Genomic DNA, 22,711 nt, shown 5'->3' on the forward strand with positions numbered 1-22,711 from the left:
TGTGTCACTCTCTCTGTATTGTTAAAAGGTGTTTAAGAAAGATAAATAAAGTGACAGTTGCTGAGCTTGCTAAGAGGTTGTGGGTGAACAGGTGAAAAGGTGTCACTATGAAAAATAAACTAAAATTATAAATGCTATATTATAAATACTTCTTTCTTTCTTTCAATCATTTTATTTAAAGTTTTTACAAGTTACACATTACCGCACATTACTAGACAACAACAATAAATACTTCCTGATGATGAAAATGAGATGAAAATAATTATTGGTCATTCATTTCAAGTAAAAATGTCTCTTTCTAATATCAGCTTCTAAAATGTGTTGATTTTATTCACAATGTATATAAATGCTTTTAGATGCTTTTTAGATATATATATATATATATATATATATATATATATATATATATATATATATATATATATAAATAAAATACATGTCTGTATGTTGTATCTACTTTTTTTGGGGCCAATTGGGAACCAAAAAGCTCTGAGATTCGCCCAGAAAGGTTTTTTTTTTTTTTTAATTTATAGCGCTTAAATTCCGCCGTAAATGGTGTTACTCTGCCGCAGACGTACCGGTGAACAAACCGCACCCAAAACAAAAACCCGCTCTCTCCCGGTGCACAGATGCGCAATCTGCAGAAGCCGTCGGGACAGCTCGGTACCTGCAGCCTCGCGCTCGGCCGAGCGAGAGTCCCTTTTGCTGCTTTCAAAGTTCCCCCGGAAAGCGGAGCACCTCCCCGCGGAGCCGAGCTCGACGCCGATTAGCTGCGCGCAGCTCATTTGCATTAACGTCAGTAAAGGCTGTAGGTCAATCCTTGCGGGTGCTTTTATTGGATGTGCCGCTGTCAAGCAGCGCTGAAGAATTGGAAGGGCAAACGCCAGAAAAGGCAGAGAAAAGACCAACATAAAAGCAGCATTATGTAGCTCGGTCCTGCCGTACCTCCGCTCGGTCACCGTGAATAGTCCCGCCGTCCGCCGATTTCACATCCGAAACTTGTGGACGCGGAGCGGTCCGGGTTTTTTTTTTTCCCTTCTTCTTTTATATATATATTTTTTTTCTTATTATATTTTTTTGAACGATTTTTCTCTGTGTTGTCTCTCACGCGATTGCACTCTCCAGAGGCAGTACCTTCCACACATTATAGGCTACAATATGACAGCCTCCACATCCTTTTTTTCCTCCAGAATGAGAGAAAACCGTGGAGCCTGCTGACACTGAAGCCAACTGCACCCGGGTTTGGACCTCTTATATCAGGCGGATCATCATCAGCCGGGCAGCGGATGTCTGAATGGAGATTTGCAAGATTTCTCCGCTTCCCAAATTGGCGAATTGGGGCTGATAAATGGAGAGTTCTGTCGGACTACATCATGGCATTATGTTTTACGGAGGGCGCTTGACATCGGAGCGACTGGCCACAATAACACCCCGCAGTGTGCATATTTCAGCCTGTTGATGATGAACCGCTCAGGACTGGAGCAAAGTGTCGTGAGAACCGGTTTATGGCCCGTGTCTTGAGCTGAAGTGGCCAACCAGATTGTTTAGGGGTGGGGGCGGGTGGGGGGTGGGGGGGGGGGACGAGAAAGAAAAAAGAAGAAGAAGAAAAAGAAAAAGCATCATTTTTGATGGCTCCAGGGTGGGGGAGGACGACTACACATAAAAACCTTGGACACAATTTATGGATAAAACTATTGCATGAAGCTGGCGGGGGGACTGCATGGTGTGCTTTGTAGGCCCAGGTTTACTTGATGACAGTGAAGTTGAGAAAATGGTGATGTGGTATGAAGAAGGCGAGAATAGGAGCCTGAGAGGGGGATACAAATCACCCATGGGGATCTGAGCAGCTCAGCTGAAGAATACTGGAATTTTTCAAGGATAAGACTGCTGCTTTGATTAAGGACCTCCAATTAACTTCATATGAAAAAGAGAGGGAGGAAATCAGCTTCCTGGTCAGGGGGTGGGGGATAGAGAGATATATTATTCATGCCTTGTGTTAGAGCAATTGGAGAACCGGCTTTGCTGTGGCCTAGATGATACATATGTGTATATATATATATATATAAATATATATATATATATATATATATGTGTGTGTATATATATATATGTGTGTATTTATTTATGTATGTATTAAAATAGTAAACCTTAAGGAAGAGTGGACCGTAACACACAAAAAAGAAAGGGCAAATGACACTCGGGTAGCCTCAAAGTAAAGCACTTGCGAAAAAAGCAAACGGCTGAAGTGGGTTGAAGCATGGGCTGTGCTTCAAGTATTCATATCTCTGATAGGGTGGTCTACCACAGTGGAAAAGAGTCCGAGGATTCCCACTCACCCCAGCAGACTAATACCACTCAGCATCAAGGAAATCCTGCCTCGGGACTACCCCTAAAACCCCCAAGCTGCAAGGTGAGGGAACCTACATTCATTACATTCACAGTGACACTGTGTGTGTGCGTGTGCGTGTGTGTGTGTGTGTGTGTGTGTGTGTGTGTGTGTGTGTGTGTGTGCGTGTGTGTGTGTGTGAGACATGCAGTTTAAAGTTATACAAGTTCTTATCCATAATATAAAATAAATATATAAATCCCATGACATTGACGTTTAGGACACCAAACAACTAGATTTCTAAAACATAATTTTTAATGACAATAAATAACCTTAAAACGACCCCCAAAAAAGAGGGAAAACAAGAAAACCACTATACATTTGACTGTTGAGTATAACTGGCACAACCTGCATTACTTATTTTTTTACTGACTTGAAGCTATACATTTTCATAAACCAATTTAGCTGCTTTTTTTAATTAAGAGTAACTAGGCCACGATAACGCCTCAGTTTAAGGTTGTGGGGTCACAGGCCTCCACGCTCCCCTGAGGTATTGTTCTCTTTGCGGGTTTTTTTATGCAAGAGCCACGATAAAGCAAACATTTGTAGCAGCTTTCAGTCGCTTCTTCAGATGTACGTGATCTGCATGATCTTTACAGCTGGAAGTATTCACTTCATACAACCAAAATGTGACATCTACAGTCAGCCACAGTTCAGTTGGCAGAGCTTTGTCCTTCGAGAGAAACAAAGAGGTCTAAACTTTGTGTTTCAAGCATATAAAGTAGTTTTGAAAGTGTATGGAGGACCGGGATATCGGAAATGAAAGTAGAAGCAAGTAATGAAAAGGATAACGGCATAAAGTTTGCCATGAGTGCGTTACATACCCGCAATAAATAACTGCCGTTTGTGTATTGGCCCACAAATAATTATTACACTAACAGAGGAAAGCCAAATGTGGTGAGCCTGCTTTTATGCGGGGACCACATACGGTAGGTGCTTCTAATCAAGATGATGATGATTACTGTGGTTGTTTGTGTATTGTGTGAGAGGTCACACAAACGCAACCTATCACTATTATTCAGACTAACGGGCCGATGTGTCTTTGGAGGTGAGAAAGATGGTTTTCAAAAGGCCTCATCCCCATTGTAGAAAAATGAGTAATCAAGCAATATTGAGTTGAGAACCGTTATTCTACCTCTAAATGAAGAATACATATTATTTAAAGGCCCCGAGCAGTGGCACAAAGGAAGCTCGTACTGTAATGTTTGCACGCTTATCTGCAGACGTCTGAAAACACAAAACGTCCGTTGAAAATATAGAGAAAAAGTGTGATCTGGTGAATTCAGTAGTGCATGAGTGCGTCGGTGGTTTTCATGTGTGCGTTTGTCTGACAGACCGCAGGCTATTTGAGGGCCTCTGTCAAGCTGAATTTTGTGTCCAAATGTCACTGCAGGATGCAGTGAGAAGTCAGTGTGACCGCATCCCCCCATGTCAAGACGCCCACTATGCCTTTGATTGAATTAGTCCCCTGATTGAGTTGGACTAATGGTATACAACTCTTTGGCAGGAAATGGTTAATTTCTGTTCTGTAAGGTGTCATCTTTAACTTCCTCGCCCCCCCAGCGAGGGGCCGGCTTTATTGTTACCATAACCTATAGGAAAGTCAGGTATGGTTGCTTTCATCCAAAAATCAGCTCGCCGTGATTTGTCCAAGGCTCAGTGACATGCTGCTTCTCATAGCTCTTTGGGAGAGGGAGAGAGGGAGAGAGAGAGAGAGAGGGGGAGAGAGGGGGAGAGAGAGCGGGAGAGAGAGGGGGAGAGAGAGAGAGAGAGAGAGAGAACCATCTGGGCTGCCCTGGTGATGATAAGGCTTAAGTACAAGGTCCTGTGATAGTGTTTTTTGTTGTTGTACATGTGTACGGCTCACAACAGACAGAGAAAAACTTCAGCCAAACACAAAACCATTTATCTGGCCTTGACTTTTCCCGTCTGATTGCCCTCACTCAAGGAAATCAAGTAGCCCCTCCCCCCAAACAGCAAATGTAGACTCAGTTTTACCGTTACCTCTTACTATAAATGGAAAAGGGCAATAAAAGGTGCTAAGCTTATAAGTATCTGGAGAGTAATATCATCTCGCCTGCTGCCTGATTCCAGCCTCTGCATGCATTAACACAAGTGGTGGAATCACTCAGCCGTACCTCAGACTTCCCCCATAAAACTCTCCCATCCCCAGAAGCGACAACGCACACAAGGCTGCTTTTCTAAACCGAAGCTTCGGATGGGGAAACACTTAACTGTTGCTATACCTCGCAGCACAGAACTTTGAAAAAGAAAAGTTTTTGAAGCGATTGCCTCCATGTAGTAATACGTCTTGCTTTTGAGGAGTGTGTAGTGAAGATATGAGACGCCGCTGACCGGGACGGCCTCTCTCCATTTGTCAGTTTTCTCTCCCACTGTTTTTGTGTGTGCTCTCTGGTCAGTGTGTGTGTTTAGTCTAAGTTGAGAGTCATTGGGTAATTTATTCCAGAGGAGGGCAAAGGCTCAGCATGGTGATGAATTAATCCACTGTGCTTTTTTTCTGCTGGCTGAGAAGCGGGAGACTGATATTGGCTCTTTTTCGTCCTCACTCTATTTCACTTTCTTTCATTTGGCCATCAAACTTTCTGAGCTCTTCCCCTTGTCTGTTGCTTGTGCTCTATAACAACTTTTGCTCATAGATATTACCCTCCAGTTGTCCAAAGTTAACACATTTATCTCCAGCTAACTGACAATCTCATATATGATTTAATGCACAATAGGAGCAGCACTCAGTTCAGTTGACTTCAATGGCCCTGCTGTTGTCTTTGTCTGTACAGCTGCTGATTTGATCAAGTGATGGACTATGCTTATCTATGTCAATCATGGATGTCATGTGTATATGTACAATGGGCTTTTATAGCTCAGAGCATGGCACAACCCCCTGGCACACGGCCATAGTTAGCATTTTGAGTCCCACTGGGGCAACGTGTTGCTGCTGTAAGGCACTTTGGACCAAAACGGTACTCTTATGTTAAAGGAATAGTTTGACATTTTTTCTTCTATGCTATCTTTAGAGCGTCAGATGAAAAGATCAATGCCACTATCATGCCTGTACATGAAATGTGGAGCTCTAGTAGCAGCCAGTTAGCGTAGCTTAGCATAAGGACTCAAAACACAAAATATAGCTCCTGCAAAAATGGTGAATTTACATTTTTGTACTTATTTGTTTTGTATAGATTAAGCCAACAAGACATGACTTGTTATTTGTTGAGCTTGAGATGCACTGATAGGCAGATGTTGGTTACCTTAACTTGCCGTTTCCTCCTCTTTCCAGTGATAAACTAGCTAGGCTAAGCTAACGGGTTGCTGGCTATAGATGTATATGCAATGGACAGACATGAGAGGGGCATCTATCTTCTTATTGACGACAGTGAATACACATGTTTCCTAGACCTTTAAACTTTAATGACCGAGTGATGGCAGCCCTAAAATAATCTAATGTATGATTTTAGGATTCTTCATTCATTCTAGGGTTTGTCCTACTTATAAAGTTCCGTGACATCAAAAGAAACATCATGAATACAGCCTTTAAGATATGACTTTTGCCATTCATTATGTTTTATTAAAACAAATTGTCAGCTGCAGTGTGACCCTGTGTTTCCCTTCCTGTCTGGAGTGTCTGCAGGGTCAGCAAAGGGGGATTTTTTTGTTTCCATGTCATTTATCTCGACTGGGCCATGAGCAGAAGGAGTTGAGAGGAAGCGAGATGGGGCCCATGCAGTACCCCCAGTCCACTCATTGATGTATTGGCAGCTTTAGAGCTTATCACCCTCTAAAGATGTTTGCATACAGCAGGAGATGTCCAAGAGTTCAGGGTGGAACATGACGTTAGTACGGTATTTGTTCACTTTATTTCCTAAAAGCCATCTACTCTTGAGCATTAAGCAGCTCCAGCACTCGATGTAATGACACTAAAGTCTCCCACTGCTGACAGCCTGAATGTTGATCCTCTGTAGAAATCAAATTAGGATAATATAATAAATCCCTTTGTCACCTTATAGTGGCTCTCTTCATCTCAGAGGGCCTGCTCTCTTATGAGTTGTCAGTTGGGTGCATGTACTTGTGAAACAGAACCTCCCATTGTTTTTGTAATAGTCTTAACAAATAAGACCACATTCAAAGCTTGTTCTGCTCCCCCTCCAGGTTAAGAATTCAGTATCATAAGGTCAGCATGTGATAGTTTCATGAGATTATGGAAATGGTATTCTCCCAAAACAAGGCGCTGCAAGTGTTTACTTTGTAGCAGCGCTCTCTGTTCTCTTTCAGAAGCTCACAGGAATGTACATGTGAGTGGGCCCAGGTCCCCTGGTGGCCTCCTCCTGGACTGTGTCTCCCCCAATTTTGGGGGCTTTGTTAGCGGGGAAGGCCTGCGGGGGTCACAGGGTCATGCTACCAATGTGTATTTCGAATGTGTTACTTGAGAGTTGGATGAGGGGATTTAAGAGTTCTTATAACTTTTTCATGTACTGTAACTTGTAACTTAGGACATAACTTTCATGTGATACAGCGCCAATCAAAGTTCAAGATGATCAGAGCAAGGTACCAGATAAAAAAATGTATAAATGTCCAAGCATATTGTATACTACATTTTCACATTCTCCGGAAGCAGACTAAAGAGTCATATTAGCATATTAGCTGTGGTTGCATTATGTGCCAGACTATTTATTCTCCAAGCACAGTACTTGAGTGATGGCGTTTGATGAGGCTGACTTAGTTGTGTACAAAGCCAGACTATTTGTTTCCAGCCTCTATGCTAAGCTAAGCTAACCGGCTAACCAACATTTTCTAAAATGTCAAACTTTTCCTTCATGATTGAGCAGTCCAAAAATAGTCTGATGTATGATAATTTCTATACGTCGATGTGTCGAGTTGACTTTCAGTCCTCCATTATCTTCTCTTCTCTTATGTTTGGAAGTCTGTGAAAACTTCTTTTTGTTCGGTTTGGAGGTTTTGAAAAGTACACCATGTACAGAACACTTCATCATTGTTCCTCCAAAGTTCATTGGAGAGTCATCTCTCTTGCTTCGTGTCACAGTGTCAGTGTCCATAGGCAAGTTTTTCATCTCCCCTGGAGGAGAGCCTTATGTGGCGATTGTGGACCGCTGCAAACGTGCACAACACACCGTGTTAACGATGCTAACAGTCACGTTAGGATCTGCTTACTGGAGTACTTTGGCCCTTTTCACGCTCCGTCACACCACTGTTCTTGCAGCCAGAATAAACTAAAGAACAGTTGTGTACAGTACGGTATGCTGAGTCTTCCTGGGGTAAGATTTACAATGCACCACAAAGAGGTAGATTTAGTATAACATTATAAGCCTGAAGGGTGTTTCACTGCAGAACTTGGCGGTTGATCTGAAACTATTCTTGAATCAAAATGCTCCGGAGGCTTTGACTTAATGTTCACTAAAGAAGTGCTCAGCAGACACAAGCCTCGCTGGATTTAAGTGGACAGCCTGCAGCGTATTGGCTGTAGTAAACACGCAGACACTCATTCACCTGCTGAACACCGCATTAAGCCAGCAGTGCTTGTCTCCTTCTTTGTTTTAATGGACGCAGCTATGACGCTGAAGATGTACTGTACCCCTCAGTTGATATATCCCTGACAGGGTTTTATAGGGCAGAGCACATATGGTGAGCATTGTTCTGGTAGTGTGAGGTGTGTGTGGTTGCAAGGACGCATAATAGGGTTGTTACAATAATTTAGTTCAAAAGCTCATCTTAGATTTTAACAATATAGTTATTGATAATATATCAGTTCCTCCTTCTTGGTCACTTTTTCACCTGCAAAGATCAGGAAAATATCAACGGGACATTTAACTGTACCAGAATTTAAATATCTCAATCTGTTTGGCCGTGACATGCAAATTCATTTTGCAACTAAGACACAAACACAGGAAGTGAGCTGGTCTGCACCCCATAGTTCAAACCTGATCACAGTTATGGAAATTCAAGAATAACTGTATACATTTATATAACATTTGGACTTTTGATGTATCAAATGTGCATTTTCCTCACTGGTGTCCACAGGTCTAGATCATTGTATCAAATAATAATAATAATAATAATCTGGCCAGATAAAGAAACTCCAGCCTTTTATTTTGAAAGCTCCTTGCCTCTTCGACAGTGTTTCTATTATACAAATTTCCATGACAGTTGGTGAAAATAGTTTTAGACTTCTCTTTCTCTTTTTGACCCGGTTGCAGTTGTTCCCAAACATATCTGGTCATTGCCTGGTGTGTGATATGTGAAGTAGCAGATCTATAATCTAGATGGTATTTTGAAAGGATATGTTTCAATGGAAACTATGAGAGTACATGCCCCATTAAAAATAATTGACATGCACAAAAGAAATGAAGGACAATTGAACACACTGGAGTTGGTAGTAAATCAATAGTTTAAACATTTCTGCACGTCAGTCAAAAGTACTTGCGTCATATATTGTACCTGAACCTGCACGATTACATTCCTCCAAGTCGTCGGTTAAGTGTGTGCAGTGTAACCAGAATAACTGCTTGAAGCTATAGGAAATGGTTATCTGTATAATAGATAATACAAATAATGTATGTATTTATTTGTTTTGCTGAATTTCTCCTTCACATTATTTCTGCTAATGTCCACATACAGTCAGGGTAGGTCAACAATATCAGGCCCCCCTTTTCCTACCTTAATAATTTCTGCATTTAGTAGATTCCACCAAATTTCTCTGTGCCAAATAATCCATAAACGTGAAGCTTTAAATTTGTCTTTGTTTTTGTCGTATCCATATTGACTGTTTTCATATAACTCTCTACTTACTGCCAATCACAGACAAATTGGAAACCATGGCCGGAACGTAATCCTGCGAAACAATGTCTCCTCACATCAACTGTCTTTTTGCATTCATGTCTTATTTATTCAGTATTTAATTAAAAGTTAGGTTTAAGCTCATACAGTTTTAAAACTTTCAAATAATTACTTGGTAATGTGAGGTACTGTCGGTGCAAGTGTAAGTGACATAAAACCAAGAAGCTTTGCTGTTGAGTTGTCCATGAACCTCAATTAAATTAAAGATGGAATTACAATGCTTAGTTTAAATCAGTAAGTCTATATGATTTTACTGTATTTAATTAAAAAAAAGTTGAACATTTGGCCTACTTTGTAAATAAGTGAGACAACTCTCACTTTAAATGTCAGGTTAGTGTGGATTCATGATGAGGTCGGAAGGACGTGAATATTACAAGCAGCTGTAAACCTAAGAGTAAAATGTAATTTGTACTAAATACTTTATGTTGGAATGGAAATAACACTGAATTTTAAGTATAGCAAGTATTTTACATTGAAAAACATTTGTCTGAATCCACGTGGCTTTTCAGAATAATTCATTTCAAGTCGTGTAAATACATGACCTTGATTTATTAATTTAGGGTTAGCAAATTCAGATAATTGTAATTAACTCGTAAAATTTCAAAGAGGGAAGTTCAGTGGTGTTTAGATGTCATCGAGGACTCAGTGCGGATTTGATTTCACACTTTGACGTTCAGTTGCTTATGAAATTAAAACTCTTTGCCTGCTTGAGATTCTTTTAGCATAATCTTCTTCTGGTGATAGGAGTGGGCTGGGTGAAATGTCAAAGAGAAACATGATTTAATATAGTTAAATTGCAAATATTAGATTTAGTCTGACAGGAAAGTGCTGTCAGCCTGGTGTAACCATTTTAGTTTTTTCACTACTTTTATTCTCTTTCCATGATTTAATTAATTTTAATAATGCAGCAGGATATTTTGATAACAAACCTGGCGTGTGCGTGTGCGTGTGTGTGTGTGTGTGTGTGTGTGTGTGTGTGTGTGTGTGTGTGTGTGTGTGTGTGTGTGTGTGTGTGTGTGTGTGTGTGTGTGTGTGTGTGTGTGTGTGTGTGTGTGTGTGTGTGTGTGTGTGTGTGTGTGTGTGTGTGTGTGTGTGTGTGTGTGTGTGTGTGTGTGTGTGTGTGTGTGTGTGTGTGTGTGTGTGTGTGTGTGTGTGTGTGTGTGTGTGTGTGTGTGTGTGTGTGTGTGTGTGTGTGTGTGTGTGTGTGTGTGTGTGGGGGGGGTGTTTAAATCAAGTGAGGTTTGTGTGCCAAGCCCGGCGCTCCAGCTCGTGTCACCCACTGATCCCTCATGCAACGCTGACATCAGTGCTCCTGTTTTAGCAGGTGAAGAGGAGGGGGTGTCCGTGATTATCCAATGCTCTCTCAGCCGTCTGAAGAGCGCTGGAGAATCGCTTCTGATATTTTCAATAAACATCTAAGCTGTTGTGGAGAGGTGGAGTCACGCAGAGTTGCAGATAGAGCATAACTCTAATCTTCTCTTTAGGCCACGGAACTGGCGAGGTAATTAAGGTTGTACAGTTGGGTATGGCAACAATGTTATTGTCGTGCTAATGACCTCTTGTCGGTCTTCTTGTTTTGTCTGTTGATTGTCTTGTTGTCATGTATTTGGCTGGAGTGAGAAGGAGGAGTGGCTGACTGCAATGGAAAAGTTCCCGGTAAGATTACAGTCCACTGTCATGTCACTTAGCCTCACCAAGCTCCATTAGCTTGTCCTTTTGCTTTATTGGCCTTTGACCTTACCGGGACGAGCTAAGGGAGGAGGGGCAATCAGACTACATGCCGCCTGATCCAGAGCTGCCAGTGGTTCACAGTGCAGGAGAAACAGTTTGAGCATTTACAGCTAATAAAGACACGGTTAAAGTAAAATATATGAATTATCATAATTCATCTTTGGTGTATTTATGTACAGTGAAATCGGGGTACATTTTGATAGTGAAGAAGAGGGAAATTGAAACAGTCCACGGGTCTACAGTGACAGTGGTGTTGAAGGAGGCTGCTGGGGGCCGAGGAAGAGGAGGAGGTTTCAGGAAGGGGCTGCCTCAGAGCACTGGATGGCTTAGGATTGTCCAGGTCTTATGGGGATTTCAGGGTAATCTGGATAAGGACAGAAATACCTTGAAGGTGAACATTGGAGAAAGTGCTCAGCTTCTCGCGGATCTTTAATTAATTTACTCACACTGGTTGTGGATACAGAAGATCTCATTTTTGTATTTTTTTAAAGGTGCAAGTTAAGTTTAAAACATTCGAGAAATGAACTAACATTAACAACAGAATGTGTAGAAGTAACGGCGTTGACGTCATGTCAAAGACGTCGATGTGTTGCAGCTCCGTGGGCCGTACAGCCCTCTGTTAAGTGGCACAAACACATATATGGCTAACCTGAAGTATAAACCACTTGTCAAGATTATGAAATAGCAGTGTTATTTTGACCAGATCTCACAGTTTCAACAGTTTGGTGGAATTTGTGCATATTCTTGCCTTGCTGTTAGTTGTAGTTGGCTTTCTTTTAATAACGGATGGCTAAATTTAGATTGTAAAGCCCCAGTAGTATTAAAATGCTGCCTCCCTGTTTCTTTGGAGCACTCCATTGATTGTTTTCAACTTGGTTGCGAGACTTTGAATTTAATTGAATAATAGGTAAATAGCAGAAATCCTGTGTTTGGAGGTGTTGGAGTTGAAAGAAGTTGTATTTAGGAGGCAGAGAAGGTCTAATGAAAGATTGCAAGGAAATGTAGGATGCAGTGGTTTTGGAGCTTGACCCATACTTGACCCAACCAAAATATTTTTAAATTAGTTAGTTAGTCCCCTCACTTTATGGAGGTGCAAAAATAAATGGCTGCATTGCCCCTTTAACAACACATGCTTGCTACTGTATAGTGTTCGACTATACCTTGAATAGGGAAGGTAGCGCCGTGGTAGCACTTTAGTAGCACTTCAATGGCTCTTACTGATAGCACTTTGTAGTTTAACTTTATTGAAGAAATTGTACTCTCTCGATTCATGTTGTTCTGAGTTTGTACTCACGGTTGAAAAGCGTCAGCTAAATGACATGTGATGTAATGTAGAGGATGCCTTTCATCACCATATCGGCTCGGGAGATCTCAGATTAGGATTAAAAAGTAGGATTTTGCTCATATTCCTCAAAAACGGTCAGGGTCATGGATTGGACACAATGTCCATACAAGTTATTTGGAAATATGAAAATGGGGAAAAAGTGAGACAAATTTAGATAAATACAGCCGTGAGAGATTCAAGTCAAGGACATCCCGTTAAAATCGTGTCTGTCTTTTGAATTGAAATCCCAGCCTCAGTTTCATCCCCATAGTCTGGCAGTTAGCTTGCATGCAGCCATGCATCCAACAGTATTCTCTCCATGTGTAATGAGTGCGTCTCTGTCCTGCTCCTGCTCGTCTTCACATGCCCCTGTGGGCCAGTGTGTGAGGCTCTGAGCGCAGTCTCTTACCCTCGTCACTTGGCCTGTCGGCAGGAGCTGCTCCACTGCCAGGCCTCAGTTACTCTCCTTGGCACAGTGACGCACAGATCTCACACACACACACACACACACACACACACTCGCAAACACTATGGACACAAGGCATGCGCGCAGGCCTAGTTCAGCATCACAAGGAAATCAATGCAGCATGCACTCTGATGTCACAAACGGGCATAATGTAAATACACATATTTCAGGGAATAACATGAGCACTGTTTTTCTCAGTACTGATTGCTGAACTGCAGCATGGGTCACATGTGACGGGCTTTTGTGTGATATCTGAGACGATGCTTGCAAGGTGTGGAACACCAGTGAGAAACCGGGACAGGTCACCAAGGATGAAGTAACCTATCCATTTTCTGCAAACACTGTATTTTTAAACCACGGACGTCATTCAAGGGCGTTTGGGACTGAATTCCAGGACAAGTTCAGTCTCCTGTGAGTTACTCGGTGTCTTCCGTGTGTGTGTGTGTGTGTGTGTGTGTATTCCCGTATGCTTGAATTTCCGCACTATCTGGTGAGGTAGGAGGGATGTCACTGCAGACAGAATAAAGGTCAGGGCGTACTCTGGAAGCACTGCACGAAAAACAATGTGTGTGTGTGTGCACTTTTGACTGATTAGAGATTGCTGTATTTGGGACAGCTCGCAGAAGACGTGTGCATCAGTAGCTTATAATACTTCTCTAAGGTTACTTTAGCTCACTGTGTTGCCCCCTGTAATGTGTATTCTGTCGAGTGGCAGCAGCTTGTATAGCCAGCATATATAGCCTATTACTCATTAACTTTCCGTTACTTAACATACCAGAGCTTAAGTCAACAGCTGCTGGCATCTTTAAGTCACGCTGCACACCTGGAACAAAATTCACTGTCACTGTCCTCTGTGCAATATGTACTTGGAAAGAGCCTGGAAGTAATAATGCAGCCATGATGGTTCTCTTGTGCGCCTCAGGACCATCAGTGTGAGGATTGGGGACATAAAGATACAGTTTTCCGTTTTTTCCTTTGCAGGCCATGTAGTCACCTGATTGTATGTTTGGGTTTACATGCATAGCGGATTGGCAATCTTGTGACATGATATGAAGTTGCAGGGTGGGAAAAAGCTGCAGATTGTTGGTCTGTTTGTCCTTGGAGGAGATATCCTTGTAGACTGCTATAGGTATATACAATTAAAAAAAACATTTGTTATTTCCGCTGTTCTTACTACACTTTTTACCCAATTCCTGGTGATATTGTGTATCTGCCCTTTGTCATGATGCCCATTAGGGTGCTTTTCCCGGTGAAAGATTTTCTTTTTTAGTTAATTTGCCCCAATAAGTTGTGGTTAATGTGATCTGACAGTTTTTTTCTATTTTTATGTAAAGCACTTTGCAAAGTCTATAGTTAAATATATTAATAAAAAATTAAATGCAGCCCAAAGCAGGGCTGAAAGAACTAAGTGATTTTTTTTATTAGTTGATTGACTAGAAATAGATTTTGACAATCAATTGATTGCTTAAGTGGTATTTTCAGGGAAAATAGATAAATAGTTCCCTGACTCTCATAATAGGAGCATTTTGCTGGTTCACTTTGAAGTTATATACTTCAGGTATGATGGTCAATTTTTCTGCATTGCTGCGTTCAACTCTGAAATTGTATTGACTAAATTATTAATCAGACGTATGAAAAGTTGTTTGTTTTCTTTCACATAAGAATGAACCAATAGGACTGATTACAAGCACTAAATGGGCTTAAAAGATGAGTTTATTTAAAAATGCATTCTTATTTACTGTAGCCAGTTAGCCATGTGCACAAAGTTAAACAATATTAGCACAGAAAGTGAAAGGAGGCACATTGTTTTATCTCATGGCACATACTGACTAATAAAGAAAAGCATTGGGAGATATTATATGAATAAAAAAAAAAAGAACATTTAGTTCAATCTAGTATTCACATTAAGAAATATAAAATAGTTCTTTGAGTGCATGCTCTTTACAGGATATTGTAGTTTCTGTTCCAGGAGGCCGGTCTATCCTCTGAGGGTGGGGGGAGGGAGAGGGAGAGGGAGAGGGAGAGGGAGAGGGAGAGGGAGAGGGAGAGGGAGAGGATGTTCTGGGACAAACCGATCCACAGTGGCCTAGTTTCCCTCAGCCATGCCAGTGACTCAACCAAAGTCTTCTGCCTGGATGACTGTGGGCTTGGTCATCATGGATAAGACATGTGGACTGAGCCAGAATACACACGGTTGCAGTTATTTTTCTAAAAGGATGAACATTAACACGTTAGATGAATTATTATTTGGGTGGGGGAGGGTGTCCTTGTTTTTTGTTCACCGCTCTTTGTCAACTGCATTAAAGCAATACAGAATAATAAGACCAGGTATAAATTCCGACTGCATGTTTTATTTATCCCTTTGAGTGTTATGTAATTTGTGCGTTCCTACTGCTGTTCAGTCTTTAGCCAAAGAGACAGGCGTGTGTGCGCTTGTGCGTGTGCGTGTGTGTGTGCGTGTGCGTGTGTGTGTGTGTGTGTGTGTGTGTGTGCTAAAGTGGGATGTCGTATTAGTGTCTTGACTTCTGCCGTCGGGGCTTCATCACTGACGATGTGCCTGATTTGAAGTAATGGTTTCAGATATAAATGTGTACAGGGGGAGTAAATCACCTCCATTGCTGGCTCTAAATGATACATTATTTTGATTACTTTGAAAAGTAAGTAACGATATGAAATCCCTTCTGAGAGATTACCAAAAAAATACCAACACATTCAGCTCTGAATTCTAGCACATAATCATCACTTTGCCACTTAATCATCATTGGCTTCACACTGGGCCGAGAACCAAAGGGGGTTTGACGATTATGAAATAATGGTGCATCTGATTTTGTTTCGCCTAAAAAACGAACACAAACAAAATGTTGTAATTTTGTAAAGTTTGTGTTGCAGAGACGGGTATCACCTGCTGTATATATCAATCTATATATTTTCTACACCACCATGCTGTGTCAAAAATGGTTCACTATTCTCTATGGTGCGCTGTCACCCAAATGTCTGCAGAGGATTGTACCCGACTGTATGTACTGAACTACAAATATCCCACAATGCACTGGCACATGTACAGTAACTGAGAGCTACTGTAACTGCCACCATGAAAGGAACAACTTGAATAGGTGCCAAAAGGGTTTTTGCTGTGTAGTCCTCTACATGAGTACATAGCTGTGCTAGATAGAGGTATGCTATCCCAGCATGCATTGGGTGAAAGGCAAAAATGAACCTGGACAGGTTGTCTATTGCAGGCCTGTACATTTTTGTAAAATATATTGAGGGAATTTCTTCAAATTGGGCACAAATGTCTCCCTGAACTCAAGGATGAACTAATTAGAAATTGGTGGTCAAAGGTCACTGTGACCCCACAAAACATGTTAATATGCTAATTATAACAATTTCACACAAACGTCTCCTAGGATAAAATAGTGTGTAGTTTAATATGATTCTTGCAACAAAACAAATACATTTGTCATTTTGGCTAATCCAAAACACGTGGTCGTAATATAAAAGTTAGTGCAAATGGCTCTCACTGGTGGTCTCATTTGGTGAGGCGTTTGCCGGTGCGGTCGTTGCAGGTTTGAAACCGCATTGTTATCGATTGTTTCAGCGCAGCTTGATGGGCAGCAAATGTAAGTGGCCACACATGAAAGTGAATTATTCCCTTTGATGTAACACACGCAGCATGGGCAGCTAGCACTACTATCTGAGGGGCTCAGCGTGTGGCGAGGCGGATGTGTCACTCTGTGCCATTTAGACCATCACTTAGCTCAGTGTGAGAGTTACTCTGTCTGCCTGGTACACAGTGTGCATCCACACCTGTGGCTGGGGCCGCTCCCCTCTAATCAGACCTAATGAAGAACATTGATTCATCTCCATTTGATTCACACTTTTAGACGGGAACACAAACACACGCCGACACGACGGCTTCTTCTTCTGGGGAGGAAATGCTGATCTCGTCTCGCGTTGCTGGAGCGTCATCAGCTCTGCATATAATGCTCCACTTAACCACATGTGGAGAAGTTTTAAGGAAGGACAAACTGAGGAAGAAGTGGTGTCAGAGAGGTGGAGTGAGAGAGAGCTCTCTCAAAGCGAGGGATCTGGGGCTTGTGAGTGAATCGCCACGCACGTTTTCCTAAGGAGCAGGAGCCGGCATCCCAAGATTCCCTGCATCCTGGTCCCAGCGCTGGGGTGGAGGAAGCTGTTTACTCTTTCTATCTCTCACTGCTGACGTCTGCACACCGAACAATGTCATCCAATTTCCTGTTTTTCACTTTAGTGGAAAGCCACTCTCCCAGTGTGTATGGTTTGTGTGAGTGTGAGACAGCTAGTGGGCTGGAGGAGAGGAGGAGGAGGAGGAGGAGGAGGAGGAGGAGGAGGAGGAGGAGGAGGAGGAGGAGGAGGAGAAGGAGAAGGAGAAGGAGAAGGAGAAGGAGAAGGAGGAGGAGGAGGAGAGAAGAAGGAGGAGGAGGAGGAGATCTATAGGGCCGGATACACTGGAGCAGGATATAGGTTCAGAGGCAACTCCGCTATGTAAATACATTGGGTGTATTGAATGAGAGTAGCAGGGGACTGCAGACTGTCCTGAATGCTGCTGGAGATGACTGTCGACACCCAGCAGCTCTGATGTGGTCACGTTGGCCTGAGCGAGGAGCAGCGGTGTAATATCACATGACATCAGACCGTTTGAAGCTGTCAGCCTGGAAACTGTCATCTCACAGATTGACCCCTTTTTAAAGGGTTATTTTCTATTAAATCATGCACAAGCTTTTTTTCTTGCTTTTTTTTTTTAAGATACTTGAACGCTCACTGGTTTACCAACCAGGCAAAGCGAGAACTCGCCCCAGAGCCCCCCAGACCCTCAGAGGGCCTGTCCCAGGCTCACCGTGTGGACATTGGCTTGTTGTAATTGGGTCGGGGGGGGGGGGGTTTAGTTGTTCGTCGGATTAGTATCCGCACAAATCCTGACCTTATTAAAAAAAAAAATCACGTTTTGGCAATGATATGACCGATGCACCTTTATATGTGAAGCCTCATTATCAAAATTATTATGAAATTTAAGCTGTGTTTTGTTGAAGTATTGGTTTTAGGAGAGAAAAGGTTTGATTGTTTCGACCCAAACAGCATTAATGTTTCTGGCAATACTTTCACTTAAGTAAAGGATAGGTTTAAATGTTCAAGTCTCACTCTTGAACACATGTGAGTGTTGGTTTAAGACAGAAAAATGTGAAGCTAAGCTTTAAGATGACACCGTTATCAAAGTTAGAATCTAGTTGAGATGTTTCATTATGATTTGTTTTAGTCAAACTAAGACAAACTAATTACTGTGAAGTACAAGCTACACGTATACACTTTGTTGCCAGTTTATTAGGTACATCTAAGTAAAACTATTGCAGTCACAACAGTGCGGCAGTGAGTCCTACTTTTATTTTGAGGCTGCAGTTTGTGGTGCTGCTGCATTATATTGCATGTTACTATTATTTACTCTACTTGATATAATTAGGTTGGACATAATATTAAAACATCTCTGAATATGATGCAACATGATTTTAATAGCAACACATACTACAGCCTCCGAACTGACAAGGAAGTTGAATCAGCATCTCGATAACACCGGTTCCCACAAACACTTATTATTATTACTATTATTATTATTATTGCAGGACTGTTGAATTAGACCACATTAGTGTTAACTAGGTGTACCTAATAAACTGAATTGTTTTTGTCTCGTGGATATATGCGAGTGTTGACCCTGGAAACTCGAAATGTTACAGGTGCAGTAGGGTTTGGAAATAGGAATCAAATAATTTAAATTATTAAGAATGTTTCAAACTGGGCGCCACTGTTACAAATGACAGCGAAACAACTTCAATAATCCCATTTCGCTTATTAATTACATCTCGCTCTGAATCATCAGTCGGTCAACAGACCAGAATGCATTGCTGCGTTCAACTCAGACTGCTCACGAAACTGGTCTGATTAACAAGTGGCTCATGTGAACCGAGAGCGGGATCCCACTGTGACTGGTACAACACGGCAGTATATGGCAAGAGGGAGGGGCGAGGAGGAGGATTACGTAGGCATACTGTGTGTGTGTGTGTGTGTGTGTGTGTGTGTGTGTGTGTGTGTGTGTGTGTGTGTCGCCCGAAGAGGCTGGCAGACTGGTTTAGCAGTGTGTGTGTGGCAGGCTATTCTAGTTACACAACCTCAGTTGCATTGTCAGTGTCAGTTACAGAGGGAAGTCTTCCTGCGCGGGGACAGACTGCCGCTGTAGCTCGGCCTCAGCTCGCTGGAGGCTCTGCGGCTAAACTCCATACGTCAAGACCCCGACCTCAAACTAGCTCAAGCAACACACGACGTGGCAGTGGAAACATGACTCCGGCGTGTGGTATATGTTTTGCGCGGCCACTTATCTGTGACATTTACCCAGCAGTAGTCCACTGAAGAGTTTTGTTTGACCTCCACTGGAAAATGAATGGTTTGAATCTCGAATCAAAACGAATAAAGCTGAGGACTGAGTTATTTGTTCTGACACGAGTGGTCCGAGTCATTGAAATCACATCTGACAACAGGAAAACGGGGTCTTGCGTGGTCAAACCTTCTCGGAAAAGTATTGACACACACGCACATGCACGCACACACACACACACACACACACACATGCACGCATGCTGTCTCTGAAGTGCACACGAGCCTATCATGTGACCAGCTCCTCGTGTCTGTGAAAGATCAGATGATCACAGAGCATTGTATCCTGATGCCACACTACTGGTTTGCGGACAGCTGCAACAAACGGCCTAGTGTCATGATGACGTCAATTTGGACACAACGGAGGGCTAATCAGCTTTTTTTTCTCTCTCTCTCTCTCCCCCCCTGTTGTTGTTTCAATGGAGCTTTCCAAACGGCTTACAATTTAGAAAGAAGTGATTTACTGCTGCTCGGCACGCTCTAAAATTCCTCTCTGTATTCCTCCTCACATGTGTAGATTGTTTACAGAGAAGAGGAATTCTAGAGGGATGGCGGTCCGCGAGGGGCTTGGTTGCTATGGTTACTAACCCCTGAGCTGGGCTCCATTTAGCAGGAAGGAAGCTAAATTATTTGCAGACAGAAAAGAGTAAACTCATGAAGGGAAAGAGTAATGAGTTGAAAAACCTCTTTCTTTCTTTTTTGGACAACTCTACTGTACATTTTGAATCAGAAATCGGGGAAGTTATGTTTTTTGCTGATTCTGTCAACGGTAGTGTTCAGATCATTTAAAGTTCTCATCGAATCAAAATCGATGTTGAAGTTGTCTTACCACTTATTGCACTGGTCGTCACCTACGCCAGTACCTTGCCCAACAATGACAACAAATGTTTTGTTTCTGCTTCACCAGCAGCACTGCGGCTTGTGCGTGTATGGCCTCGCTCAGGAGAACTGGCTGCTGTGAACGCCTATCGGCATCCGCGACGCAAAGTCCCTCCCTAGCTTACTGTTTTCATGGGAATCCATAAATATGTGACATCAAATAGCACCCTGCGAGCCGTTTCATGGGAACTTTAAATGAAAGTAATAATGCAACAATGTAAAAATACATTGAAAAGTTCATTAAAATGTACTGAAAGTATCAGAAAGGACTTTAATGAGCACTTTTGTAAAAGCACTCATTTAAAGAAAATTATTAACTTATTTTGTACCTAAAATCTGTAAAGTAACGTCACACATAAGTATAAGCACTGTAGGATAACATACTGTACGTATCTTTGTTTGTGAATTGATAAATAAGTGTTCATGAATAACCCACAGCTCCCTACATACTGTGTTGTAATGTTTAACTGGTTGATTCTGTTATTATCAGTACTATTAAACACACACAGCAGTGGAGTCTCAGGGAACCTGAACAATGATGATGTAAAGCCAATGTCAACAAAACACAAATATGAAATAACTGTTTCTGAAATGATCATTTTTCTAATCCTTTTATTCTTCTCCTTGTCTTTCAGACCACATTAACAGAGGTGCAATTTGGACCAATGAAGTTATTTAAAGAGCCGCTTCAGGTATCGTAAAACAATGCCAAACATCTGAATGATTTGATTCTTGTGTGCATTCAGGCTTTCCACGGAATAACAGAAGTGCTCCAGGGAAACGTCTACGCTGGGCTATTACCCAAGCTGTGGGGCTCAACCTGGTGTGACTGTCAATATTTGGTAGCGTTTCTCCAGTATTAGCGTTTTAAAATGTCAACTACTCGAGCTAATCTTGAATTTCTCAAAGATACCACACCTCGCTAAGAGATTAAAGGAGGAAAAAGAAAAGTACCGGTGCAAACATTCAAAGAAGAGGAAGAAGAAAAAAAAGGGAAAAAAAAAAAAGTTAATGGACGTATTGTGTGCGATGCAGCCTTGGGTTGTCAAGGCAACAAGGCCAAACATTTATGACCAAGAACATACCATAATGAACAATGCACGTTATGGAAGAACTGCACAGAGGATCCATGGACCAGTTCCGTCACTGCGAAGAGGACATTCTCTGACGTTCAATGGCCCTTAACACAGTGTGGCACTGTGCTTGTCGGCATGCGTCGCCGCTTGTTGGAGTCTTCGAAAAGCCCGCTTTTCAGGAAGAATACATTTTATTTTGAGAGCCTATCAAATGTCATTTGGGTTTCGCCCGCTATTTTCGATGAATTGTTTTATACATTTTTCACGTTACAATGCCAAACCGTTGTTGGTCCCAGCTGTCCAAATGTGAATATTTGCTGCTCTTCTTTGTCCGATATCGTAGTGAACTGAACACTCTTGTGAGACGAAAAACAAGACGCGACCGTGAGCTTTAGAGAAATTCTTTTTAAAATGACATCAAAAAACAAACTCTAACCTTAGTGTAACAATGATGATATGAAGTCGGTGAGAGTCAATGTGACAACGGGAGGAAAGCGAGGTAGAGAGATATCCCCTTCCTGTTTTTGTCACTCACAGCTGATCCTGTCGTGCCCTCCTCCTCGCCACTCCACCTCTATTCTCGCGGCTCACAGGATCTGGCCGGGCCCTCTCTGTTTTCAACAACGATGTTCTCGAGACAGGGCGATCAGACCCTGCCAAAATGCTTGTAACCCCCCCCCTCCCTTTCGAATAATTTCCTTTTTTTCCCCCCTCTTTCTGTCTTTTACGCGCTGCTACTTTCTCTGCCTTTTCCATCTGTTTCTTTGGAGCATAAACAACGTATCCTCAACAAAAAAAAAAAACATTTGTGCTTGAATGTACTTTGAGATTGTTGGTGTGTTATTACTGAGCGAGGCCTGTGTGTCTGGTCTGAGCACGTGCTTCTGAAGAGGCCTTATCTCCGCCTGTATAACCCCTCTCCTCCACCACCTGCGGGAATGTTGACTTTTCTACCAACATCCCAATGTGGAATTCTGATCTAATTCCCTGTGCGTACTGAACATAGCTGCTGGAGTCAGTGGTGATGTATTTATGACCCAGACACTTATTGCCGCTCCTAGGGAAAATGTTCATAAGCGGAATATGGTTTGCATTAGCAACACCCCTCACAGGCGTAAGGGCTCTGTGCTTCAGGCCTGAAGCTGCGTACTGAAATAAAACCACGGCGATCATCGGATTGAATTTAAAAGGACAACTGTCAAAACAACCAATCCTCTATCCCCTCATTGTGTGGAGGATAGTAGCTCTATTGTCTACCAACAAAGTCAGGGCTTTGTGTCCTAACTGAATTTTACAGGTGTGATGCAAACTCAAGTCTGCAGAACAAACTTTCCCTTCTTTACATTCATCCTGCTCCGTGCCAACAGTTGGAGATGACGTCTGTTTGAGAGAGTGACTCATGAATCTACTCTTAGTGCAGCACTGCTCTTGGAGGCGGGCCTAAATCCCTGGTCCAGTATTTACGCAAGTAAGGGGTTATATGAAAGTATGCTGGCAGAGAGAGAGAGAGAGAGAGAGAGAGAGAGAGA

The 22,711-nt window shown here is 42.2% G+C and overlaps 1 protein-coding gene across 1 annotated transcript in view; it reads left to right on the forward strand.

The window, feature by feature from the left end:
• Window positions 1-1,597: 1,597 nt before the first annotated feature.
• The window catches only part of pde8a (phosphodiesterase 8A), a 40,678-nt gene continuing 19,564 nt past the window's right edge, over window positions 1,598-22,711 (forward strand). The window contains exons 1-2 of the mRNA XM_034529454.1: window positions 1,598-2,410; window positions 20,742-20,798. Coding sequence (XP_034385345.1) covers window positions 2,258-2,410; window positions 20,742-20,798 — 210 coding nt within the window. The 5' untranslated portion in view covers window positions 1,598-2,257. The remainder of the gene's footprint in view (window positions 2,411-20,741; window positions 20,799-22,711) is intronic.

This window comes from Cyclopterus lumpus, chromosome 3 (assembly GCF_009769545.1).
Source record: "Cyclopterus lumpus isolate fCycLum1 chromosome 3, fCycLum1.pri, whole genome shotgun sequence".
NCBI lineage: Eukaryota > Metazoa > Chordata > Actinopteri > Perciformes > Cyclopteridae > Cyclopterus > Cyclopterus lumpus.